The sequence below is a fragment of the Sander vitreus genome, chromosome 22 (genome assembly GCF_031162955.1).
Source record: "Sander vitreus isolate 19-12246 chromosome 22, sanVit1, whole genome shotgun sequence".
Taxonomy (NCBI): Eukaryota; Metazoa; Chordata; class Actinopteri; order Perciformes; family Percidae; genus Sander; species Sander vitreus.
Window position 1 is genome coordinate 20,895,643 of NC_135876.1, and position 27,982 is coordinate 20,923,624.

The 27,982-nt window shown below is 39.5% G+C and overlaps 1 protein-coding gene across 6 annotated transcripts; it reads left to right on the plus strand.

Moving 5' to 3' along the window:
- adgrg2a (adhesion G protein-coupled receptor G2a) lies at nucleotides 1-27,982 on the plus strand. Of its 6 annotated transcripts, XM_078280220.1 has the most exons (39): nucleotides 3-625; nucleotides 743-851; nucleotides 2,865-2,969; nucleotides 3,709-3,806; nucleotides 5,127-5,452; nucleotides 6,693-6,954; nucleotides 7,422-7,472; nucleotides 7,952-7,993; nucleotides 8,533-8,616; nucleotides 9,062-9,379; nucleotides 9,516-9,563; nucleotides 9,647-9,720; nucleotides 11,532-11,618; nucleotides 11,775-11,812; nucleotides 11,903-12,042; nucleotides 13,109-13,220; nucleotides 13,304-13,362; nucleotides 13,487-13,534; nucleotides 14,256-14,323; nucleotides 14,413-14,456; nucleotides 14,597-14,630; nucleotides 14,741-14,775; nucleotides 14,896-15,023; nucleotides 16,371-16,488; nucleotides 17,208-20,080; nucleotides 20,509-20,627; nucleotides 20,739-20,875; nucleotides 20,977-21,133; nucleotides 22,112-22,267; nucleotides 22,458-22,580; nucleotides 22,678-22,723; nucleotides 24,115-24,218; nucleotides 24,467-24,591; nucleotides 24,707-24,975; nucleotides 25,095-25,194; nucleotides 25,751-26,037; nucleotides 26,190-26,291; nucleotides 26,669-26,788; nucleotides 26,878-27,982. In XM_078280220.1, the coding sequence occupies exons 4-39, from the start codon at nucleotides 3,713-3,715 to the stop codon at nucleotides 26,964-26,966; spliced, it is 7,017 nt and encodes a 2,338-aa protein (XP_078136346.1). In that variant the 5' UTR covers nucleotides 3-625; nucleotides 743-851; nucleotides 2,865-2,969; nucleotides 3,709-3,712; the 3' UTR covers nucleotides 26,967-27,982. The 6 variants fall into 6 exon arrangements, with proteins under 6 accessions (XP_078136342.1, XP_078136341.1, XP_078136347.1 ...); XM_078280219.1 differs by lacking the exon at nucleotides 743-851 and having other exon boundaries at nucleotides 2,831-2,969; XM_078280217.1 differs by lacking the exon at nucleotides 743-851.

Below are 27,982 nucleotides of genomic sequence, written 5' to 3' on the forward strand. Positions count from 1 at the left end.
CCAGATAAAGGCTAATACCCTGTCCAGGAACTGTCTGGTCCTGCATCCTGTAATACCAGCTGCTGCCCTCCAGTCATACTGAGATAGAAAAGGCAGACAGGCAGGCAGACAGACAGACAGACAGACAGACAGGCAGGCAGGCTGACAGGCAGGCAGGCAGGCAGGCAGGCAGGCAGACAGACAGACAGACAGGCAGGCAGACAGGCAGGCAGGCAGACACTTTAACATTGTTTATTATTTCTTCCCTCCTCCTTCTCTTCTCTGGGGGAGTTTCATTATTTGGTCTACTGTTTCCTCGCATTTCAAAATTTCTGATTTCCTGAACGCACCTCGACACACTCTCACGCACACACACAAACACCTAATGCTACAGACACATTACACATTACACAGATGCTCTTGTGTAAGTGACAGGTGGATACTGGAGATATGAGGGAGGGCACCTAAGGACAGAGAAGAGAAGAGAAGAGAAGAGAAGAGAAGAGAAGAAAAACACAGAGACAAGTTGTGATACTTCAGCGGTGGCAGTTTTTGGATGAATGATATTACCGGAACCATGGAGAGACACGTGAATATGTACATGCATTCACACCCGTAAACCTACATAGACTCTGCAGATGCTCAGGTAAGCAAATAAAAGATTCCTTTACTCAAATTTCTAAATGTGAACATCAAAACTTCAGAGAAGAACTTGATAATAATTTGAATATTTTTGTCTGTAAAATGTATTGACAATTTGTAGATTACACATACAAAAGGGTTTGGTATTTGTAATAGAGGAACAGTCAGCCTGTGGGAACTATATTAGGAACGACAACAACAGTGCGACTTCTGCCCCGAGGCTTTAACAGGTAGGCTACTGATTCTTTTTCTGACACAGAACATATACTAAATCACATCCTCCCAGATACATAGACATGTAGTTTCACATGTATGATAAGACATTTTAGTTTTCTTTAAGCAGCAATTTACAATTTGAATTTTTGAAATTACAATTAAACTTGTTTTACCCAGAGAATAGACATGTTTCTCAATCCATCTTGTATCAAAGTTTTCAGATAAGTGTAGCCTATATCAGTGTGGGAACAAACATAGCAACACTGTGGTGAAGTGAAGAAACATATGGATCAACATTATTAGACAGATAAACTTATAAAAAAGTAATCATTAGATTGTATCCGTGCATATCATTTAACCCAGTTACACTCACGCTACATACTTTAGCATTCAACATTTTTTCAATAAGATTCTATGTATTTGCATGCACTCCCTGTATTACAATCGTACATTGTAACAATTACGTGTACATGTACGTGTGCACATTTAGTCATTTGCATTAATATGCAGATTAAAAATAGGACTTCACAGAAAAGGAACAGTATGTTAGAACAAATAGTGAAAGCATCTCATCATAATCACCACTGAGCCAACTACTTTTACATCTGAAGGCCCAATTAGAGAAAAAGCTAATACCTTGAGTATATGAGAGTTATAGCTGCTTGGTTTTTATCCATATTTTCTTATTGAAACAAGGAAGAGAATAAAGGACTGAGAAATGTGTCTTAGTGTATCGACAATTTGAAAAATGTTATCCACATGTAAAAATTGTTTAAAAAAAAATGTAATTGCTAATCACTAATATACATTTTCTCTACATGGCAAGACATTTTTATTTAAATAGCACATTGTATTGCAGGTCATTTCAATGTGCTATATTTAAAAATGCATAAAGCAACAAGTAACATGTAATTCAATTCAATTCAATTTTATTTATTAGTATATTTTATAGTATCAGATCATAAGAGTTATCTCAAGACACTTTACAGATAGAGTAGGTCTAGACCACACTCTTTAATTTACAAAGACCCAACAATTTCCCTCGAGCAAGCATTTGGTGCAATAGTGGCGACGAAAAACTTCCTTTTAGGCAGAAACCTCGGACAGACCCAGGCTTTTTGTGGGCGGCATCTGTCGCTGCCTGTTTGGACACAGACACTGATACAGATATACAGACATAGAGAGATATGATTCATAATAAGTATAGCAGTTGGAATGATGAACAGTGGCACTTATAGTAACAATAAAGATGATGACTAGAAATAATAGTTGTAGCGGGGCGATGCGGAGCTTAGTAGGGCACAGCAGGGCGTCGAGCAAGACCACTGCATCAGCTGCAACCATAGGTGCCACCCTAAACATTTTATTTTAAAGAAAGTGCAAACAACAACAAAAGAAAACTGAAATATAATTAAAATTAAATGTTTTACTTAGTAATTGTTTTAGATTTAAGAACTGGACTTCTTATGTCAAAAGTTTGGCATAGTATCTCACCATTTGTATATTTTTTATCATGCCTTTTCATGTATTTTCTTCTCTTGGCCAAAATGGGTTTTCATAGAGGTCTAACTAGACTGTAGTCAGTGAACAGATCAGAAACGTAACGTGAAACCAAGCCATTTAAGGCTTTGAAGATTATTAGTAGAATTCTGAAGTTTATTTTGCATTGTATGTAATATGCCTGCCTTAGCGTGGATGGGAAAGGATTTACATCACAGTTCTGATGACTTACTTAGGCTACTTATAGATTTTATTCTTTTTACATATCAAGCAGTGACAATGCCAGGGTAAGATGCCTTTGGAAATGGCCTCGCTATTTTGGCTAGTATTAAAGCTGCAATTATGAATATTTTTATATGAACACTAGATCAAAAGATTATGTGTAATTTAAAAGGGGTCGCTTGTAAGAAATATCTCAACAATCACCCAACTCTGTAGCCCCCCTTAGCTTTAACATTTTAGCTTTTTTACGATCGTTGTTTTGGTTTTCCAGCGCACAAATCTTAAGTGTTTTGATCCCTTACCAGTACTCAACGGCAATTAGAGAAAGTTTGCAACTAGCTGGTGAACATAGTGGATGACAGACATTTCCCTTCGGAGCTGGTGGAGACCAAAACAGAGCTAAAAGCAGAGTGAGTATTGAACTTACAGTTGCCTTGTGAATAAAAATAAGACACTTTCTGTCTGCTGGATGTGTAAATATGCAACTGTTTGCCAACAAGATCTCCATAACAACCTTATAAGGTAATGATATATGAAATATCAATTAAATCTTCTTAATGAATGAGGGTAACAGATTACATACAAACAAAAGCATGTTATATTAGTATTTTCCTCTTTCTGATGCTTTGAATTTGTATAGGCTATTTGAGCAATTATGTCACAACATACTTTATGCAGTGTGGGATACTGTATTATCTCCATTTTACAAGCATAACGTGCGGTGTATCAACAACAGACACCACATGCAACAATAACCTGTAATTTATGAAGGTGTGAATGCAGTGGGGTGTAACCCAATCTGCTGTGTCCACTTCTGCCCTGCAGTCAATTCGTGAGTGTAGACAAAGCCCATAATATTAGATGGTTTTAGTTTACCAGCTGTAAAGGATAATATTGGTGTAGTTTCCACAACTGAAACTATGATACACTGTGATCATATCTACATTTAGGAACAGACTGCACGGAAGGGAAGAACATTTCAGAGATATAGGAAGTTGTATATAGGATTTTTTGTATTTTGGACATCAATGAATAAATGATAGCGAAGTAGCTCTGACACAAACCAGTGCAATGGCTTCTACCCAAATAAAACCAAAAGAAGAGGAAGATGTTTAAATTCTTTGACTCTATGTCACCTTATGTTTCCAGGAGGATGCATGGCCTTTGCTTTAAAGGATGTTGGAGATGGACACATCATTTCCTTCTTGTCATCTGGCTTTCACTGATGACAGCCACTCCACCCAAAGGTACGCCTAACTCACATATAAAGAGAAAAAGAGAAGGAGATAGAGGGTTTTAAATATTGATTTTAATTAAGGGAAATGGGATTTCTTTGCAGATGAAGAGGCTTTTAACTTGAAACAGCACACTTCTGTTAGCCACTTCTTTACAGTTGTGATAGTAGTGTCTTTTGTTAGCATGTTTGTCCAAAACCACTGACTTTTAAAGAAATCTATCATCCACAAAAACAGTAATGAAAGTAATAATATGAGTTTACAGCAATACACTAGCAGCTATGTGAGGCTGTACTTAGCTTCTTTGAGCTAAATGCTAATCTCTGCATGCTAACGCACTCACAATGAGGATGCTAATGGCTACGTTTACCATATTAACAGTCTATGAGTTTGGGCTAGATTTTTTTTGTTTTTTTTGGGCTAGAAAATTGTTGTCACAACAATGGCAACAGAACTAAAACAACTAAAACTGATTATGTTATAGTGTGTGACTGATTTTGTGTTGTGAATTGGTCTAGCAGTTAGCATTTCTAGCATGTGTGAAACTAAACTGCTATCACAGACAGATAAATCAAAGTAATAAACAGTAGCTTCTTCTTGTTTTCTTCAGGGATTCAATGTTTAAGTCTAATTAAGACGTTAAATATTTTGGCAATGTGATCAAATGAATCACTGTTCAGTAACTAAAATGGGTTGTGCATTAGCGGGCTCAGTTGGAGCTTAAAGCTCAGCTACGCTAGCTGACATTGATGGCTTGACTAAACCCTTTTCTTAAAAGTAGCATTAATCAGTAGTTTTATATTAACAATGGATCAAAGGACAATGTATAATGTCAAAGGTGCAATCGTATTAATGAACCCACAGGGAATTGTCACAGTTATTTTATCATTTATCTTAAAAAAGAAGTGATTAACGTTAGCTAGCTAAAGCTAAAAGAAACTGAATATTGGATTTCAGATCACTTCACTTCTGTGTGTGATTGTTTTCATTGAGTATTATTTACCTGCTTCGTGCTTCATGTTTTATGTGTCTTGTATCTCAGCATCTTTGAAAATGAGGGAATCGTCAATGATTTCCGAGATTCTTAAATAAAGGTTATGATGATGATTTACCAAGTGGACAACACGATGAATGCTAATGTTGCACCGTATCTGCTGGATGTGTAAATAAGCAACTGTTTGCTAACACATTCTCCATATCAACATATGGTGATAATATGTCCTTGTTTAAAGATCTTTGACTCTTAGGTTCAACCATTTACACTATTTCTGCTTCCAGTGCAGCTCTGTGGTGCAATTACATTTTTTTTTTAAGTCTGCATTTCTTCTCCAGCACTTGGCTATTTCCTGGGAGACACTAAGGCAGTATTAAATGGCTGTGAGGACCACTGGACCCTGCAGGACAGGGCCACCATGCCGCTGCTCCTTCAGATGACTTTATGTGTTGACATCCGTGTGGTGGTCCCCGGAGCTTGGGTGGCCTTCTCTTACAGCTCGGTCCTTGCACCCGGACCTGAGCTGGGTTTGGAGGGAGATGATGAGGCACTGTATGGGTGGCTGCTAATGGTCCGACACAGATTTCCTATGCGGCTGTCCCCAACACACTGGCATAGAGTGTGTCTGAGGAGGGACGTATCGCGCAACTCCTTTAGCCTGGAGGTAATACCTGTAGTATACTAGTATGCTCAGTGGTAGAGGAAGGAATTAGAAATTAGGAAGCAAGTACAAATTATCCTTAACTTAAGTAAAAGTAACAATACCACATTAATAAGAAAATACTCCATTACAAGTAAAAGTCCTGTATTGAAAATGTTACCGAGGTAAAAAACACATAAGTATTGTTAGCAAAATGTACTTAAAGTATCCAAAATAAAAGTAGTTACTGCAGAACATTAGCCTTAAATATCATATTATTGGATTATTATTGCTGATGGATTGATGTGTAAATGTAGTGGTGCAAAAAGTAGTTCCTTCTCAATTAGAAGTACCTCAAATTTGTACATAGTTTTAACACTTGAGTAAATGTACTAGTTACTTTCCCCCACTGAGTATGCCATGAGGTTTACACAAAACAAAGCCAAATAGTGTATGCTAAAAATAGATAGTTTATACACCAATAAGTTTATCTTGCAAATATCACACATTGTGGGTGGAGTTTGGAATGGTATGGGTTGGGTTGGTATGTGCAGTTAAGTGTATGAAAATAGATACCTTTCCTGCTATGACAAAACCTATTCCCTCACTATTCTAAGCTAGTCAGAAAATGCTAATGCTAATTTTTCTTTACCTCTGTCTTTTTTTCCGGTAGTTTGGACACTATTTATTTTTGAATGACCAAATATATTACCTTTAGCCTACAATTTGAGCATTAAGGTAGCCAAGCTAATCACAACAATAAAGGATACCTCCAATTTATAATAACATTGGTCTTATTTTTGTAGTTTTGGCCATTGTACTCACCAAAAGTATTGTGGATGTCTGGGAATGTTGCAACATCATTATAAAGCCTGAGAGGGCAAGAAACACGATCAGACAGGTTGTAAACAAGCTAACAGTTTAGTCATGTTGTCCACTTTATTTGAAGGTAAAATGGAAAGCAAGGCAGGGTAATAGTTTTACTCTTTGTTAAATAAGTTTGCCCAAGCCGAGTGTTTATTTAAAACCTGTATGATCGTCTGAGTGCAACGTGTTTCTTGCCCCCCTAAATAAATTGTTTAGCAATGTCTCCACCTTCCCAGATCTTAGCAATTAACTTAGTGAGTGTGGTCTTATTATTACTGGTACAAATGATGGCCAAAACTATGAATGTTGTGGCAGTGTGGGCTCAGTAATAGCAGGAGTCAAACTTTTGAACTCTTTATTGGCGACGTTAGCAAAACAGGCTGTGTAAATGTTTCAGGTTGATGGGAAAATGTTGGCAGAGAGGACAGTCATTGCTCGGGCCATCCCCCCAAACGGCTCCCTGTGGCTGGGCTGCCGTCCCAGGGATCGACCCCCCGGAGCCATACTCGGGCAAGTGGAGTTGTATCTGTTCCGCATGTGGGCAGACCTGGGCAACCATGGCCTCTGCGAGGACGGCACTGTGATTGGCTGGAACGCTCAGTCCTGGGGCTTGACTAGTCCCAAGGCCGCACAGAGAGACAAAAACCTCCTGTGTGTTGGTGAGAGAGACATGCATAAGCTTGTCTTTACCTAACTTATCCTAATCGTGGATGTTGTTCAAGCTGGGATCTTGTGCATAGATGACTTTCCTGACTAATTGCATTCATAACAGAATGCAGTGTAATCTTTTCTGTCCTTTCATCATGATTGTAAAAGCCTTTAAGTCTAGCTAAAACAACGCACGTTTTTTAATTTGTCATATAGACGTCACTAAGCATGCATCTCATGTATTACTATAGTGATCTCTTCAGCCTGTTCTTTCACAAATGTAACTGATTATTTAGACACTAAATTTGTCTTTTCAAACTAAATAATTTCAAGCAATAATAGTGCATGCAGAATGTTACACTTAATCGTGGCACTTCACTTGTGTCTTCACCTCTAACACTTTTCTACACACAGTAGTTGTGCATGTTCTTAGAGCATGTTGGATGTTGAACGTTGCATGTTTTCATGTGTCTTGTAGACCGCAGACAGTTGAGGCGTGGGGCACGCGCTTACAGAAGCGTAACTGATGGTGTGTATTCATGTGACAAAATGACACACGTACATGAAAGAGAACATAGAGAAGTACACACAAAGAGAAAAGAATAGTTTTATTGTGCATTCGAGAACATAAAATTGTGTTTGTTCTTTTTTTTTCTTTTTTAAAACACAAGAAAATTAAAACACAGATCATGTTACAAAACAAACAAAACAACACACTTTTAAAATGTTTATTTTGTATTTTATTTGACCTTTAGCTAACCAATATGGCTTTTGGAAATGTAAATATGCTTTCAAGAAAGTCATAGCCAAAATGATCAGTACAGTAGAATTAGGAAGAAAAAAAAGGGTAGACAACTTTGTAATTTTACCAGAATGCTACTAATATAAAGATTTTTAGTAGGGAAAAAGTACATTCTAGTTAGGGACACCTAGACAACAAGAGATTAGATTAGATTAGACTCTTGCAGAGTGCGGAGGGAAAACCTTAATTTACATTCTCTGTTTCAGCACTCCCAACTGGATTTGAACGGTTATTCTCACCTCTACTTGGTGAGCAAGACAATAATATCTAATTATAAAACACCTTTAAAGGTGCACTATGAGTTCCTGCATGGTTTCAGCACAATTTCATTTTTGTCTCAAATCGTAGGCATCTCTCCTTGATCCGCTAGCTGCCTGCCCCCTGAACACACTGTGAAAAAGCCCGGTCTCGGGAGACAACACAGGGGTCGTAAACGTCAAACAAACAGTAGAGGCGCAGGCTGTGAACCAAAATACAACAAACCATGTTCCAGCCAATCACTGACAAGATGGTTGGGGGAGGGGGTGGGGGTTAGTGCGCATGCACATGACAGCCTGCGCCCCTAGTGTTTGTTTGACGTTTACGACCCCTGTGTTGTCTCCCGAGACCGGGCTTTTTCACAGTGTGTTCAGGGGGCAGGCAGCTAGCGGATCAAGGAGAGATGCCTACGATTTGAGACAAAAATGAAATTGTGCTGAAACCATGCAGGAACTCAGAGTGCACCTTTAATTATCTCACTTACAGTGCTTCTTTTTGATTGACTTAACATCCTCCTTTCTTTTATCAGAAGTGCCTTCAACAACAACTACCACGAGTTCTGTCATGGCTACACCTGTCACACACATGAGCAACCAGACGTCTAAGGCCACAGGTGAGTGATGCTGACGATAACTGTGTGCCAAGTTCGGTATAAGCTGAATCACGCTATGTCAGTTAATGATAAAAAAAAAGAAAAAAGTACAGCCTTTTTTTAATTTAGTCTATCATTTCTGACAGTTGTGACAATATAGTAATGCCAGTAAATGATTTAAGGACAATTTCGCCCTGCATTGTGAAGTTTTGGCCATCATCTGTATCAATTATTATCACATTATAATGTCTGTAAATGATACAAAGTAAAAGATACTTTCAATTAGAGTCTACTTTTTATAGTTTTGTCCATCAGTTCTGTTGATTATGATATCATTACATTATATATCAGTAAATAAAAAAAAGGATAAATCCAATTCAAAACCAGAATCCTTCATATTGTGTCTTGGAAACAATTGTAATTGTAACAATTGCAGATATGGCTGCTGTCTGTATTTTACTTTCAGTTTCAACACCCCCTGGTAGCACTACAGTCAACAGCAATCAAACAGAGCCTCCATTTGTCACACCATCAGCCAATCACAGCACGGAAAAAAAGCCATCCAACTTCCAGAATTCATCTGTTACACCCTCAACAAATGGGATCCCACTAAGCATACTGACCCCAGTCAACCAGACCACAGCTTCCAACACAGCTTTGCCTTTCACTGCTGTTCCTGTGTCTGGCGCCAGCTCGGCATATCAGATGTCAGCCAGTACCCAGACTTCTCTAATCACATCTCTGCTTGTCAAAAAAACCACGCCTGGAAGAACACTCCCGTCGGGTTAGTCTGAGACATGTGCTGCGTATTTGTGTGGGTTTATAATTAGAGACTCTGTGTAACATTGTGTTACTGATGTACAGAATAAACAATACCTAAACCTAATGGTTTTAAAAATATTTTTCCTCTATTCTTTTAGGTTCCACATTAGTAAATTGTAACATCAGCCAACTCTGTTCCAATACCAGTAAGAAACATCCACCTTTTGTACAATCAGAGTGTTTTGTTTAGGTATATTTGTGACCTGAACAGCTCCATTTTTTTCTGCAGATGCTTACTTTTGGATGTCCATAAGTGTGGCGGCCCAGGGCGACAATAAGACTGAGCAAGATGTCCACAACTTGGTGAGAGTGACAATTTCTCCCCATCCAACATTGTTTAGTTTTACCTTTTAGCTTTCCACTCCTTCATCATGTCATGCACTTAATAGCTTTAAATGCCAACTTGTCACAAACACGTCTTGCTGGCGCAGGATTAGTTTGTAAGAGCAGAACATTCCAACCCTGTGATGCATCTGAGAACCATTACTGTCAACCAGTCATTGCCGTATGAACCTGGATTATGTGTGAACAATGGCACTGTAATTTACTGACGTTTTACAATTCATCTCTCGGTTTCCAGTATGAAAACGTTGCATTAGATCCCTTTTCATAGTGGGCCTATGTGTTCGTATGTGTTTTTCACTCTGTACTTCAGCCCATTAGCTTTAAAATGAAACTATGGATTTGAGGTTGTAGCTACTGACTTTCAGCCTTAAAGCTATAGTGCGTAGTTTCTGTCTCCTCTCATGAGGAATTCAGTATTCAAGTAATGACAATAACAATTCTGTCGGTGCGGCCACATGACACAAGCCTTCCGTGATCGCGCTTCACCCCCACCCCTCCTCCACGCAGTTGCTACGTAGCTAAGGAGGACACAGAGGATTAAAAAAAATATGATGAACTTTTCAGAAGAGGTCATTATCTTCACTCGAATTTCTGCGCACGAAAGTCGCCGGACGACACCAGTTTCTAAACACAGCTATGCTGAGAAATACAGAGAGAGAGTTGTGTGGAGCTGATAGTCTTAATTAGCTTTGTAGCAACTCATTTGGCAATGGCTTGAATGTAACGGACGTTTTTATCTATATAAAAAAGTTACGCACTAAAGCTTTAAAAGGAGTTTGAAGGTGTTAAGATCTGTCTAAGATGAGCTGTATGGGAATCATTGCACAATGATTCTATTATACAGACAATTCCCCCAAACAGGTCCTTAAGGCTATACTAGAGGTGAAAATTGACTTTGCTGATTTCAATCTGGCAGTTATTTTCTCGATTACCAGTAATCAATTAACCGTTCTGTTTAAACAGTGTAATGAAATAGTGAAAAATGCCCATCAGAGTCTAAGATGACATCTTCAAATGTTTTGTTTTGTCCAACCAACAGTCTAAAACCCAAACACACTCAGATTACCATTGTAGATGACTAAACAAAACCCACAAATCCTCGACGATGGAACCAGAAAATGTTGTCATTTTTCTCTTACAAAATGACTCCAAACAATGAATCGATTATCAGAATAATTTTCAAATTTAGTACAAAGATTCATAGTCACCTTATTTGTTTTTTAAAGCTCAGTGATGTCATGACTATGGAAGCCCATTTATGCCAAGAAAGACTACATAGATAAAAAGTTTGTCATGATAAAAATATTTGATAAATGAAATACTTGATTTACAGAGTCACTTGACTTTAATTTTTTTTTATCTGTTCTTTTTATTTTACTGCAAATCTAGCTGTAATTCACTAACCACCTAATAACAATTATTGGATTAGGATATATTTCTTTGGCTTCAGTTGACTCTGTACTTAAGGACGTAGCATACTGTGTACCATACCTGAGCTGACAATGACTTTCATGAATAGCTGAAATCAAACAATTTTTTTACATGAACAAAAACTCACATATAATCACATAAAAGCACACAGTGGCTTTAAGTTAACTTGATTTGTCCTAAATTCAGGTAACTGTATAAAAAGGGCAACACTTTCTACAAAGTTCATCTGATGTGGATGTGTTCTGATGCAAACTATTAATACCAAAATATTTGTCACTGTCCTGATGCCTAAACTGTATGTGTTTAGCTCCTGTCACCTCTCTCCATCTTTCACTCAGGTGTCAAATGCATTTAGTTGCCACAGTAATGCAACACATGGAGTAACAGGCTTTATAGATTTCTGTCAGGGTGACAGACAACTTCAGGTCAGTCTTTCCCAGAAACAGGCAACACCCTTTCACTTTTCAGAATAAAATATCTTCTACAAGGCAGGCAGACGACTATACTCTCTCTCTCTCTCTCTCTCTCTCTCTCTCTCTCTCTCTCTCTCTCTCTCTCTCTCTCTCTCTCTCTCTCTCCAGGCAGTACAGGTGAACTGCAATGCAAAAAGTAACATAAGGTAACAGCATGTCAGTAGGTATTTTGTGTTCACTCCTACCCATACTTCAGATTTCACCTCGTTACAGTGGTGCGACTACTTTGTTTCCAGACAAACAACCTGCAATGTGCTGTTGCAGCTCAGCCACGCTGTCTCAGCGTGTGAACTGCAGCGCGCCGGAGTCTCTGCACTGCAGCAAGCTGGTGACCAACAAATACAAGCCAGAATCATAGGAAAGGTGGAGAGAGTCGGTGAGCATTTTTCAATCAGTCCATTTACATTTTAAGTGATCTTCACACGTACAAAAAAACACTACACACTACTGTTTAAAGACTCAGTTTGTTTTTTAAGCCTTTTAATTATATTATTATTATATCCACATATATAATTAAACATGTTGTGCGATTCTCAATTGGTCATAGTCAAAATGATAAGCCTGCATTTATAAACATTAGTGATTTAAAAAAAAAATTAAACTGCATTAGAAGAACATGAAATTAATTTGTTGTTAGTTTTTGTTTTAAAAATCAGTCAATCTAAGGTTATGCCATGTTTTAATGTATACTTCAATACCCACAACACCCGCACGGAAATATATACCTGTGCACAATGCAAAACACAGATCTCAATATACACACTCACAAGTGTGTGTGTGTGTGTGTGTGTGTGTGTGTGTGTGTATGTGTGTTCTTGTTTAACTATATTCGTGGGGTCCAAAAACCGGGAGTCCAGTATACTTGTGGGGTCCGGACAGCTTTGTGGGGCCAAAATGCTGGACCCCACAAAGTTTAAAGGGCTGTTTGAGGGTTAAGACTTGGTTTTAGGATTATGGTCAGAATTAGGTTATGGTTAGGGTTAGGGTAAGGGTTAAGGTTAGGCATTTAGTTGTGATGGTTAAGGTTAGGGTAAGGGGCTAGGGAATGCATTATGTCAATGATGGGTCCCCACAAAGATAATGCCACGCACTTGTGTGTGTGTCTGTGTGTGTGTGTGTGTGTGTGTGTGTGTGTGTGTGTGTGTGTGTGTGTGTGTGTGTGTGTGTGTGTGTGTGTGTGTGTCTCAAATCTAAAAAAAAATACCCCTACTGTCAAGGGGAAGAAAAGCTGGCCATCGCAAAGATAGACATACAAGAGCACAAAAAACAAAACAAAAACATGTTTGTTTCTTTACTCATGAGGGCCATCATTGACATACTTCATTCCCTTGCCCCAAACCATGACTCATAACTACATGCCTAACCCTACCCTTAACATAAATCCCCAAAAGCGCACACAAACAGTATAATTAGCTTACTTGTGTTGATGTTGTCCACATCAGGTCGAGATGTTTGTGGGGATGTGGAGCCCTCCAGTGGCGTATTTGTGAGGTGTACATCCACGTCCTCCCTGGAAGAAATCTGTCAGGCAAACAATCACTCCATGCTTACATGGTGAGCAATACCTTTGTTTTTTTCTGATTGAACGTATATCTGTACATGTGCACACTGAATCTTATCAGTGTTTATTCACTTAGCTCCCTCATAGAGCCCGACTCCAACCCAGCTCCACAACCTAATACAGAATCCTGCAGCAGTGAGTATCAAAAACACAGACTTGTGATCCGATCCCTTAGATCGGATTTAAATACCAGGTCGAAACATTCATTATATTTACCAGGATGCCTCTGCTGCTGTAACCGTGTTTGTCTGTACATTAGGTGAAGCGCCTCGCTTTTGTGACTGCACTGCTTTCTGTAATTCTGCAAGTAAGAAAACAGCCAGAATATTGTCTTCCTGCCTGTCTGCATATGTTTGTACTGCAATGTCAATTATTTGTTTATATAGGCTACATGTGCTCATATCCCTCCACACACAGCTGCTAAATGTGATAAATAAGATACTATTTTATATACTAGATAGATACTATAATATTGTACTTTGACTGTATGGGATGTTATTCAAACTTTAAAGGAACAGTTTGACATTTTGGGAAATATGCTTATTGGCTTTCTCTCTGAGAGTTAGCTGAGAAGCGTGATACCAAACATATGTTTGTGTGCTAAATATGAAGGTACAGCCAGCAGTTGGTAAGTTTAGCTTAGCACAAAGACTGGAACAGGGGGAAAGAGCTAGCCTGGCTCAATTGTTTGTTTTTTTGTACTGAATAAACCAACAAGATATTAAGTAGTAAGCTTTAGAGGTGCTTGTTGGTAGACTTTTGTACAGAGCCAGGCTAGCTGTTTGCCACTGTCTTTGGTCTTTGTGCTAAGATAAGCTATCCGTCTCCAGGCTGTAGCTTAATATTTAATTGACAGACATGAGAGTAGTATTGAGCTTCTCTCTGTAAGAAAATAAGAAAAGTGTATGTGTATTTCCCAAAATATTAAACTACTCCTTTAACTGACACATACGTGTCTCAGAAGATGGGTGTTTTAATTATGTCCTAAACTGCCCCTGACAACTTTTACTTTGTTTTTTTCTCTTTAGGCCAGTTTTTTGCCATGAGAATCAATATTAACAGTGCCTCTTTTAATGTTAACTCCCTAAAAGTACTGGTATGTACAGCGCAGTATATGATTGAACTATACTTCCTATTATATATAGTATATATGCTATGTACTGACTTCCTAACCTGATTTAACAGCTGTCTGGACTTAGTGCAGCCCGCGCATGTAACACAATGTCAGGGTAAGTCTCTATCCACTTTGAATTACTTACAGTTCCTACATGTAGACCATCGGAAGTTATTGAACCGATTACCTACATGTAAATACTGAATATAAAAGGGTTTTGTGGTGATGATTCACACATCAATTCTTTGTTTCCAGGTCAGTGTGCCAAGATATCTCAAAGCTCTACCAGGTAAATCTTACTGCAGATAACAGTTTGGTACTAACCCTAACCTTACATTGGTCTACTCACATTGATCTAGAGCTGTTAGTCATGCTTCATCAATTATTTTATTTATCCAGCGTGCTCATCTGGAATGCCACGGGACACCACGGAGGTAGATATGTGTCTTTCTGTTGTCTATTATGTAAACAGACATTAATGACTTTATTTCTTAAAATTCCTGTGCCAATGTCTGAACATGGATAGTTTTAACCTCTTTGCTGCTGGTCTCTAGGTTGTACAGCTGCATGGTGATACTGGAGATGTCTGGACCTGTCAATGGTTGCGCCCTAAATATTCTTCTGCAACAAGTCATTAACAACAACAGTGGCATAACAAGTGAAACGCCACTTACACGCATGGGTGAGTCTGCAGGTTTATGTGTTTTACCTATTATGAAACCTCTTTTATATATTGTCATGGAATTACCACAACCCTGGGAAAACTTGATACTATCTTACGTCTAGGGCTTCCAGAGTTTTGTTAGCCCGTGCATATGAAACTACAGAGCTAAGCGCTAGCCTGCCAGGCTGAGGGTAAAGGTGAAGTACCCTCTTGTCGTAGCCGGGGTGCTGCTTTGCTGTGCTTCCAACCAGCTCACTCAGTTGACAGTTAATTTGTAGACATTTAGACGCAGACAAAACATTAACATGACTTGTTGGGGAAAAGGGAAAATCTTTGTTACTAAATTCAGAAGCACCTGTCTCTCTTCCAAAAACCGACTGTCTACTCAGTCTCCCTAACTTCTGCTTTGTAAACTCTGTGTGGCAGGTAAGCCACACCCACATGAGCATGGCGACCAATAGGTGGATTGTACCATGACATTATTAGTAATGGCCAAATGAAGCTTCGTGAACCATTTTCTTTATTTTCTGAGCCCACTAGATGGCGCTCTTGGTTTTAGGAGAAAGGCCTAACGGTGCTGATCCATTTGTCCGTGCGATGCTTCTGTCGCGCTGCGCTCCACTTTATTCCTATGGGTGACGTCAAGCGACTTTAACGTGCCCGCAAAGCATCCCGGGAAGGCGGTGCTGCATTTGAAAAATGAGCATCAACCATGGATGTATGACGTCGCGACACCACGCTTCAGTCATGTTGCAAAAATGGATCTGTACTGTAAGGCATTGCAATTCAGTGTATTCTCAACCCTTTGATGAACAGAGAGCGCCATCTAGTGGGCTCAGAAAGTAAAGAAAATGCTTGACGAAGCTTCATTTGGCCATCACTAGACATTATACAAATCTATTGTGTAAATGTATTTTTAGTCTCGGATTGACAAACCTTCCTCCACAGCGCTGCAGAGGAGGGTTTATTGGCATTTCTTTAAACCAATCATAATCGTTTTGGGCAGTGCTAAGTGCCGGACAGAGCCACGGTGCCACTGCAAAATAGCGTCAGGAAGGAACTTGTTTTGGTGGAACATGTGTACGTTCAAAAGTTGTTTTAGTCGTGCAACAGAAAACTCAGATTGGACAGATAGTCTAGCTAGCTGTCTGGATTTACCCTGCAGAGATCTGAGGAGCAGTGGACCATAGTCTTCATAAATCAACCAGAGTTTAAAATTACAACACAAAGAAAGCGGAAGGTAACGGACATCCGGCCGAAAAGAGTGGCATTGGCGGAATTTCCGGCAGCACCGGAGCAATCCCGGGAGTGGAACGTCGTGGATATAGACTAATGTATTATTGACGATGCTCTGTGTGTCCTCAGTGGTTTGTGGTCCTCCTGGTTTGGCTGTCAGTACTCTGTTGATATCCAACCTGACCTGGGTTGCCAGTGACCTGTTGACCTCTGATGTGTGCCAACCTGACCCCACTCTACTTAAATGGTAAATCTATAAAACATTTGTATGGTGGTGGCTTTTTGCATGTTGGGCACAAGAGAAACAAATGGTGTCTGATTTTCATAGCCATTCTGGAAAATTCATGAACTCACATACTGAACTGTTTATAGATGAATCACGCTGAGGAAAATGTAAATTACAAAACAAAGTAGCTGCTAGAATGCATGCAACGATAGATGGATGTTACCTAACCCTGTAAGCAGCATTTTCTAAAGTGGGTTTTTCTTTAAGAGATGAACACAAACAACAAACAAACAACTGACTGTACATAGGCAGGAGAAAGGATTTATTTTTATTGTTTACTGACTGATGAATTAAACGACTCTGTCCTACATGACTTGTTATCACCAGCAGATGGTTATCTTAGCTTAGCAAAAATACTGGAAATAGGGTAAGGGTCATTTTTACAATTTGGTTTGGTGATATAACAAGTTAACTAGTGAGCTTTAGAGGTGTTAATTGCCAGATTTTGTTACCTTTGGATGGAACCAGGCTAACTGTTTCCCTCTGTTTCTGCGGTAGCATCATAATTAGCATACAGACATGGGAGGGGTATCGATCTACTCATCTAACTCTCAGCGTATTATTAATTCATTATTAATCAGTATTTATTAATTAATTATTAATTATGAATACAATTGCCATTAAACATGGCACTGGCCTAATCTTTTCATACAATATATTGCTATGTGTTATTTTTTTAGTGAGGCAAATGAGAGCCTTGCTGTACTTCTGACTGACAGTTGCCCTCCGGAGCCTTCCACAACCAAGCAAAGCACGACGCAACCTTCCAATCTGACCGACAGCACTACAACTCCTAAAGCCTTAAAACCATCTGTGACCAACACTACGGTGGCTCAAAATACTGCAACAGTTCAAAAGACAAATGCCTCACAAGGAACAGCTCAGCCTAACATGACTACTCCACTCACAACAATTAACAGTACACAGTCCTCAGCAGCACAGCCTGTCCTCCAAACCAGCTCACAAAACACGACTGTGACTGTCTCTAACAGTACAATAGTACAAAACACAACTTCATCTAATAACACAACATTGTTGACACCCACTGAAAATACAAAACTGCTAAACACAACCACAGCACACCACAACACAACAGAATTCACAACATTAGCCTCTGTCAACTCAACACTACAAATGGCTACTGCTCTTATTGTTTCAAAGCTTAACACAACTACATTGTCTCCAAATCACACAGCAGAGTACAACGTAGCAACAGTCGGCACAGTTATACATTCTAACAATCACACAACAGTGTACAATGTAACTACAGTTTCACCTTCAACCAATCACACAACAGTGTACAATGTAACTACAGTTTCACCTTCAACCAATCACACAACAGTGTACAATGTAACTACAGTTCCACATTCAACCAATCACACAACAGTGTACAATGTAACTACAGTTCCATCTAGAACCAATCACACAACAGTGTACAATGTAACTACAGTTCCACATTCAACCAATCACACAACAGTGTACAATGTAACTACAGTCGGTGCATTTACACCTTCTACAAATGATACAACATTGTACAATGTAACTACAGTTCCACCTTCAACCAATCACACAAAAGTGTACAACGTAACTACAATTACACCTTCTCTGAATGGCACAACAGCATACAATGTAACTACACCCGGCAGATTTACACCTTCTACCAATCACACACCAGAATACAATGTAACTACCGTTCCACATTCAACCAATCACACAACAGTGTACAATGTAACTACAATTAGATCTTCTCCAAATGATACAACCATGTACAATGTAACTACAGTTCCACCTTCAACCAATCACACAAAAGTGTACAACATAACTACAATTACACCTTCTCTGAATGGCACAACAGCATACAATGTAACTACACCCGGCAGATTTACACCTTCTACCAATCACACACCAGAATACAATGTAACTACAGTTCCAAATTCAACCAATCACACAACAGTGTACAATGTAACTACAGTTCCATCTAGAACCAATCACACAACAGTGTACAATGTAACTACAGTTCCACATTCAACCAATCACACAACAGTGTACAATGTAACTACAGTTCCATCTAGAACCAATCACACAACAGTGTACAATGTAACTACAGTTCCACATTCAACCAATCACACAACAGCATACCATGTAACTACAATTACACCTTCTCTGAATGGCACAACAGCATACAATGTAACTACACCCGGCAGATTTACACCTTCTACCAATCACACACCAGAATACAATGTAACTACCGTTCCACATTCAACCAATCACACAACAGTGTACAATGTAACTACAATTAGATCTTCTCCAAATGATACAACCATGTACAATGTAACTACAGTTCCACCTTCAACCAATCACACAAAAGTGTACAACATAACTACAATTACACCTTCTCTGAATGGCACAACAGCATACAATGTAACTACACCCGGCAGATTTACACCTTCTACCAATCACACACCAGAATACAATGTAACTACAGTTCCAAATTCAACCAATCACACAACAGTGTACAATGTAACTACAGTTCCATCTAGAACCAATCACACAACAGTGTACAATGTAACTACAGTTCCATCTAGAACCAATCACACAACAGTGTACAATGTAACTACAGTTCCACATTCAACCAATCACACAACAGCATACCATGTAACTACAATTACACCTTCTCTGAATGGCACAACAGCATACAATGTAACTACACCCGGCAGATTTACACCTTCTACCAATCACACATCAGAGTACAATGTAACTTCAGCCGATAGAAACGGAAAAGAAAACAGTACATTTACGACTAACACAACAGTTAGCACATTTACGACTTCTCCCAATCACACAGTAGTGTATAATGTAACTATGGCAACCAAGAATTACACAACACCCTCCAACAATTACACAACAGAGTACAACATAACCACAGCTGACAGCAATATGAACTTACACAATGGTACAATTACAACAAGTAACGCAACAATACGCACATTTACAGCTTCTCCCAATCACACAACGGTGAACAATGTCACTACGCTCTCTAACAATTACACAACACTTGAGAATATAAACACTACTACTGTTTCTCAAAACAAAACAGCCACAGACAACGTAACCACTGCACCCATCAGGGAAACACAACAGAACACCACGGCCCCTTATAAAAACACAACAATGTCTACCACTGTTAAACATGTTAATGGAACAACAACCACAAAAAACTCAACTGCGGACAATGTGACGTCTGTTGTCGACAACACCACTAAACCTACAGTTGCTCCACTGATCAATCTCAATCAAACCGCAGGAATCAGCTTTAACCTGAGCTCAACTGTAAGCAGTTTAACCTTCAACCTGACAACCAAAGGACCAGAAGTCAATTTGACAACTACAGCAGCTAACGCTTCCCTTGAAGCTACAACTTCCACCACAACTACTACAACTGTGCATGGTACACTTCCTGCCCAGATTAACACCACTACAGCAAAGGTTACCTCAACTTCTTCAACAACTCTCCAAACCACCACGATCACCAACACAACCACCGCAAAACCTGGTATGTATAGTTGAGAATTCAACATTTGCATCTCAAATAAAGGCTTTTGAGTGTGGTGGATCAAATTGGCTGAAACGGCTTGCTCTTTTGAAAGGTTTTTAAAGTTAAAATTACATGTAAAGGAGGTAAACTTTGCAGTCCATGAGTGCAGTAATAAATGCATCATAACAATAGATTTCTAACTGGTAAAGGTCCTCAATCTGCATGGATGGAATGCTTTTTGATCAAAGCTTTGCTACATTGATGTCTTATATCAATTAAAATGTTTACTGCTTTTTTTATTTTGTATCCCATTATGTAAAGCGTCTTTGAGGACTTCAAAAAGCACTATAATATTCTGATGTATTCTCATTATTATCAATATAAACACCACCATACATGGATAATCAATTCATATGACTTGACAACTTTCTGTACTCTTTGCCAAGGCACAGGAAGTACCTCCACAACCATCGCAGAGACAACTACAAGTCAAACGGCCCAGGAAGAGCAAGCAAATGAGCTGCTGAATCAAACACAGGATGCGTCTCAACTGAACTCCTCTCAGGTGAAGCTTCTGATCTATGGAACTATTAGAAAAAAGAAAAAATGTTAGCATACAACAATTACTTTTGTGGAAAACTTCACAGTAAACTTCATCATTTAATGGATGTTGCAGGTGGCACAGTTGGTAAGGAAGTTAGAGAAGCTTCTGGACGGCCCCACAGTCTCTCAGGCAGTGGGACAGAAGATGGTCAACATAATCAGCAACCTGATGAAGGCCGACTCACTGGCTCTCTCTGCCTCTGCTAACAGGTACAATTCACACAACCCTCACCCACATGGACACATAAACCCCTACCTTTGATGTTTTTTTAGTTTTTTTCTAAATGTTTTGTCTTCTGTCCTGTTGACAGGCTGGTTCACCTGGTAGATGATATGGGTCTTAAGCTGGTTGTCACTGGTGACAGAGAGATCCTCTCTTCGGGTTCTCTGGTTCTGGCAGTGAGGACAATTGATGGGACGAACTTTCCAACAACTTCTGTTGACATTTTCAACACAGATAATGTCCAGGTAGCCCACAACTGAATTTAGCCATCTGGTCTCACTGAATTTCATGAGACTCAATGGGCCTCGGGCAAGAACCATTTATACGAACAAATTCGTTCTTATCTATGTGGCACGTACAAGTGATTTAAAGAGACATGGTGTAGGATTCATTGGGATCTATTGGCAGAAATTAAATATAGTATTCATAATTATGTTTTCATTGGTGTATAATCACCTGAAACTAAGAGTAATGTTTTTGTTAGCTTAGAGTGAGTCCTTCATATCTACATAGCGATGTTGCACCACCATATTTCTACAGTAGCCCAGAACGGACAAACCATGCGCTGGCTCTCGAGAGGGCCTTTAGCTAAGGCTTACCTGAAGGTCACCGTAGGTTCTACTACACACTTGGTCAGTTGGTTGCAATCTGCAACGTCACCACTAGATGTCACTAAATCCTACACACTGGTCCTTTTTGTTATCATAAACTAATTTTCTCATACTTGGAATTTTCTCTTAAATAAAAAATTCAAGAGTGTTGTCGACCTGTCGTATGAGTCATGTAAAGACAATATTCTCCACAGGGCAGAAAACTGTTCTTTTAGACTTTATACATTTAATTGGCATGTGTCTTGACTTGAAGGTTCTTGGTGTGAAATCTTTGTTTTTACTATTTGGTAATACTTTTGTTTAATGAAACTCTCCCACAAACAAAGGGGAACAGGTGGCCTTATAAGACAATTTTAGAGGAGTAGATAATGTAACAATCTCATGATTGCGCACCCACTCATGATGGCATTCATTCAACAATCTGACGTGGAACACTTTTACGAGCAAACCTCAAAGTAAAATGTAAGAGAGGTTCTTGCATGAGCCCTAATGTTTTCAAATACAACTACTGTGACATAAAGCAGCCGTACAGATAAAGAGCAGAGACACATACTGAAAACAGGAACTGCCAAACCTTTCCATTAACCATTTGATAACTTTTGGTGTGTCCAGCTCCGTGCCCTCAGTCGATCCCGGTCCAAGAGGTCAGGGTCTGCTCTGGGGTCTGTATTCTTGCCCTCCTCCCTCACCAGTGGGCTCAGTCCTGAGCAGCAGAAGCAGGCCAACAGGGTCCAGTTCACCTTCTACACCAAATCTGTCCTGTTCCAGGTACTTTCGCATCATCTCATTGTTATCTCTTACAGATTTTGTCACAGAATATGGAAGTATTTATTGCTGCATTTAATGATTTTTAAACAGCATTTGTACCTTTTCTCAGTAAAGTTCAACATTTCTTTTTTAATTTTAAGCCAGGTATGGTTCAATAGAAAAGGAAACAGCTGTTTTTTTGTTGTTGCAGGATGCATCATTAGATAACAAAACCCTTGTCAGTCCAGTCCTGGCCGCTAGTGTGACCAATCTGTCAATAAGCAACCTGAGTGAGAACATTCAGTTTACCATCCGAAACATCAACCCTGTACATGTAAGTGTGCACACATAAAAATGAATTGTTAAAATTCAGTGATTAAGATCACTCAAAGTTCCTCTGTTAAGCTTTTCATCTTCTGATTTGTTCACAGGCAAACTATGCAGCCTCCTGTGCATTTTGGGACTTTACTCGTAATGGTGAGTGCGTGCATGCATGCCAAATAGAGTTGGTTAATTTGGTTAAAGGTGCAATATGTAATACTGACAGCTAGTGTTTAAAATAGTTACTGCAGTACAAATTCAAAATACTGGAGAGAGTCCCCCCCCCCCCCCCCCTCCTCCCCAGACTCGAAATTCACAGAGGTTGCCAGGCTGAGACCGCAGCATCCATAGTCTCGCTTTGCAAGACCCTCCTCCAAAGCGCACTGAAGGAGCATCCACAACAATGTTGCTAGAGGTTTGTCTCACATAGCCAGACATTAATCCACAGCACAGCAGAGTAGCTAACGTTAGATGCTGGCTATATTGACAGTCATAAAAGCCCGTGCTTACGCGGAGCTCTGTACCCAACTGACAGACACACTTTTTCGGCTTACAATCAGGGTATGTACCGCTAAAAACACAACAACCTTGCAGTCCTCTCCACCCGACGGACAGACACTAGGCTCAGAATTACGGTAGGAACCACTAAAAATAACACTACCTTGCCGTCCTCTCCATCTGACTGAATACACTTTATTGGCTTAGAAATGGCAACAATCGCTAAACACACTGCAAACTCACGGTCCTCTCTTCCCAATTTACAGCCCCCCTCTCTTGGCTTAAAATAACTCACTGTTGTCGGCTACGGCCGCTGAATAGGCCACACGTTGTAAACAGCAGTGGCTGCTTGCCTGGTCCTCCAGTAACGTTAGCTAGCAGTTAGCAGGGTTAGCAGGGTTAGCATGGCGGCGTTAGCCAGGACCAGTCGGGATCACTTTACTGGCTGTGTCTCAATTTGTAGCCAACTTGGGTACTCTAGCTATATAATTCAATGTGAGTACACGGATGTTGAAATAAAATGCCCGTCCCTTGTAGCCGTAATAAATTAGCCTGAAGCTAATACTTACCTGTTCAGGAGTAAATTAGCCAACTCAGCATCCTTTTGGGCTCTAAGCTGTCTCCATCTTTCAAATACATCTCCAATATTTACCCGGGGTTTGTAACGTCTCTGGTCACGCAACTATTAGAAACATGCTAATTTTTTTAGGTCGGGTAGAATCTATCTCCGTTGATCCCGTTCGTTTGTTTGCTGCTTTCATGGCTGTACTAACATTACAGCTGTAGCTGCCAAACTGGGCAGTTGATAACAACACACACAAACAAAACACAAACAGAAATTCCGTCATGGAACCGAAATTTCAAAAGTAGAAAATACTGGCATTAGCATTGTTGTCAGAAAAGATAGTATTTCACCTTAGCATGTTTCCTCAATATCTGATGACACATTGGGGTCATTTTTGGATTTATTACAGTAAATATATTACATATTGCACCTTTAAACTTACCCATGTATCCATGCCCCTGTTTGTTGTGTTTCTCTTGTTCAGCTGGTGGAGGAGGCTGGAGCTCTGCAGGCTGCTTTGTTGTCAATTCCACACAGGAAGAAACAACCTGCAGCTGCAACCATCTCACATCCTTTGCAATTCTGCTGGTTTGTGTGCACATTTGTTTATATGTGTGTGATACATTGACCATAACAGTACCAATAAAGTGCTTCAAATGGCAATTACAACATGTATATTAGGAATTAAATGAACAACTTAAATTACCAGTTAAAGAGGCAAAACAAATGATCTTATTCTACATGATTAAAGTGAGAAATTATAAGGTGTGCAGCCTGCTGTTGTACAATATGTATTAAGTCTATATTTGTGTGTGTGTACCCTGTTCTGAATACAGGATTTGTCCAGAGAGGGAATAATTGACCGTAAACAAGCGCAAATTCTTACTTTCATCACCTACATCGGCTGTGGAATCTCTGCCATTTTCCTCGCTCTCACCTTACTGACATATCTTTTATTTGAGTAAGAATCTATGTCTTAACCATGACTATTTAAATCTGAGCTTTATGATTAAGCTAAATATATATATATATATATCTTTTTTTACAAGAATCCTAACAAGCTCTGTCTCCTGCAGAAAACTGCTGCGGGATATTCCTGCCAAGATCCTGGTCCAGCTCTGCCTATCCCTCCTCCTCCTCAACCTGGTCTTCTTGCTGGACGGCTGGCTGGCACTCTACCCAGCGGTCGGGCTGTGCATTAGCACCGCCTTCTTCCTGCACTACTTCCTGCTGACATCGTTTACCTGGGCGGGGCTCGAGGCCCTCCACATGTACCTGAGCATCGTCCGGGTGTTCACTCCCTACCTCAGCAGATACATGCTCAAGTTCTCGATGATAGGCTGGGGTAGGTCAGCTCCTAAATGCTCAAAATGTTTATAAATAAATAAATATATATATATACTGTATATATATTTATAAGATATACTGAGATGGTTCTGCTGAGTAACATCCTTGTCTTTGCAGGCCTTCCGCTTCTCGTAGTGATCGTTGTAATATCAGTGGACAAAAACAACTATGGTCTGGTCACATATGGAAAATATACAGATGGCACTTCAGATGACTTGTAAGTTACTCCTAAATCTTAATAACCCTTTGTGAACACATGCATTTTTTTTATTGATACAGTTTCAGATGCAATACATTACATGTTTTGCAGGATAATTAAAAAGCTAAATTTGAATAAGTCAAAATCTTTTTTCCCCTGATTATTCCTGTCATTAACACATTTGGCCACTGGAGGGCCAGACAGACAATCTGCTTTACTGTGCTCTATGCTGAAACAACAACAAAGACTTTTCAAAGGTTCAAGTTAAAATATTCACTGTGAAAAAGCTCTATTCAGCTGACAACACACAGACACACATAAATCACATATAAAGTAAAAGCAAATCAGATGCATTCTGCAGCCATTCAGTAACCACTGGGAATACCACAGAACCACACAAAACACCATAGTACCCATTAGTACTACTAGTGACACTCTGCTAACCTCCCTGAAATCCAAGAAAAGTATCTTGCAACCCCCTAGTAGGCACGTAATAACCACCTAGGAGATAGCAAGTATGCATTATTTTCGGTTGTTAAATATCTATTTTGGGTCTTTATCTGTCCCCCTGTAGCTGTTGGCTGCGTAATGATATTGCCTTCTATGTGGGCGTGGTGGCCTACTTCCTCCTGATCTTTGCCCTGTGCCTGCTGGTCTTCATCGTGGTTATGGTCCAGCTGTCCCGGATCAAGAAGCAGAACCCCCAGAACCAGCCTCCCAACAGGGGAGTGATGACAGATCTGCGCAGCATCGCTGGCCTCATCATCCTGCTTGGCCTCACTTGGGGGTTCTCCCTGTTTGCCTGGGGACCCCTCTACTTACCCTTTGTTTACCTTTTCACCATATGCAACTCTCTGCAAGGTGAGACTTATGAATATACTGGGTTCTACTCCACATTGTAAAAAACACAACTCTTTTTCTGATAAAACCAATATGGGTTTATCCATATTAGCCAAACCATAATATAAAAATGTATCCCAAAAGCTATTTTTTTACTATTATATCCTGTACAGGATTCCTTGTCTTTGTTTTCCACTGTGCTGTGAAAGAGAATGTCCGCAGGCAGTGGAGAACTTATCTTTGCTGTGGGAGTCTGCGATTGGCTGAGAACTCAGGTAGGCACCTAACTGTGTTCTTATACCTCTGATAATTTGATTGGACTGATTAGGGCAGGGGTTTACAAACTGGAAAGGACTGAGGAGGGACAGACATGACACAAGATACTGCATGCTAAGTGACCCAATTTGCATCAAAAATCACACGCCTTCTCAGAATCATAACTTTGTGAAATCTGAACACACAGACATGATACACGTATGACTTACACTTTGTGGAGATATTATTATGTCTGATGTCCATTGTGAATAAATGTGCATAAATAAATATTATAAATCAGAAAAAAAGATGCTCCTTTTACATCCAGATCTTGCCTGATGAAAACCTATTTAAATTAACAGACTAACATAGGCTTGTAATAAACACTTTTCTGCAGATTGGAGTCGGACAGCCACCCAGAATAACAGAAATATGTTGGTTACCACAGCAACCATCTCAGCTCCACACTTCACCTCCCGAAGCTCCTCCGTCATCAGCAATGTCACCAATAGCAGCAGTATGTTCACAGGTCACAATTTGCAATGTCTGGCCTGCATTTTTATACAAATATATCATAATATCTTATGATGTGTTGGTCTCCCACAGGCTCTGTGTTTTGGGACAGCGGAATATATGACGGATCCAACAGCGACGCTCACCTCAACGAGATTCACAGACAAACTCTGTCACTGTAAGGCGAGGCCTGACAACTGTGTCAAGCATCTATTTGTGATTACAATAATTATCTACTCTGAGAGAGCCGAGAGGTCACAGCCAGAGATTAGTGATCTCTTGCAGCCCGAGTAAACAGAGAAAATAATCACAGGAGTGAATGCTCACAAAAATCCTCAGTGTTGCACAAGATGGTTTTATTGGTGTAATGAAGGACGGAAGAAGTGAGGCTGAAGTACCTTTATCGAGGATGATTATGATTACTGCTTGAATGCAACAAGTGTGACTTGATGCCTTTTCTACATTAACAGTAGAATATATTAACACAGAAATAATGTAAGAGACTTTGTTAGCAGTGGGAAGTGTACATTAGGTGTGTTTCTGACTAAAAGAATGAATTATTTTACTGTTACAGCTGTGACTCTGTGTTTGTGCAGACTATAGCTTGTTTCAAAGCTTTTAGAATTATTACTGTAAACAAATATGATGGTAGCAGTGTTTTTTTATATTATGACATGTTAAAGACAAAACAAAAATTGCATTTAATTAGTAGCCAAAAACAAACCGCTGTCAACATTTTATAGATTTGTGTGAGGCTATTTTGCTGTCTTTTGGTATATTTCTTTTTTTTACACAGACACAAATGGGAAAATGAAAATATTTCCAGTGTGTTTACAATGCTCCACTGACTATTGCCTCTATATATTTTCACTAAGGAGTCCAAATCCCAAAGCACTCTGGGCACCACCTTTAGTTGAGACAGGGTAGATTGAAGGAAAAGAAAATTGCGCACGCCAAAGCTCAACTGCTCAATGTTAATACAAAATCGTTTTTGAGGGTGTATTCCTCCTTTAATGTGAGATAATGCTTTATTTCGCTACGGCACCGTGTTGAAGTTACTCAGAGTTGTTAGTGTTCTTATATTTGAGATTATTTTATTGCGTAGCATGATTAAGAGTGATGACACATTGTGCTAAATGTCCTAGTGCAAGATTAGTGCATGCCATGAAAGAGGAGATAATAAAACTTCTAATCATTA

Bases quoted from the DNA above. Each gene is read 5' to 3' on its own strand.
- adgrg2a (XM_078280215.1), top strand. The intron at 9,564-9,646 runs GTAAGAAACATC...TTTTTTCTGCAG, and splicing joins CCAACTCTGTTCCAATACCA to ATGCTTACTTTTGGATGTCC. The intron at 20,081-20,508 runs GTATGTATAGTT...CTCTTTGCCAAG, and splicing joins CACAACCACCGCAAAACCTG to GCACAGGAAGTACCTCCACA.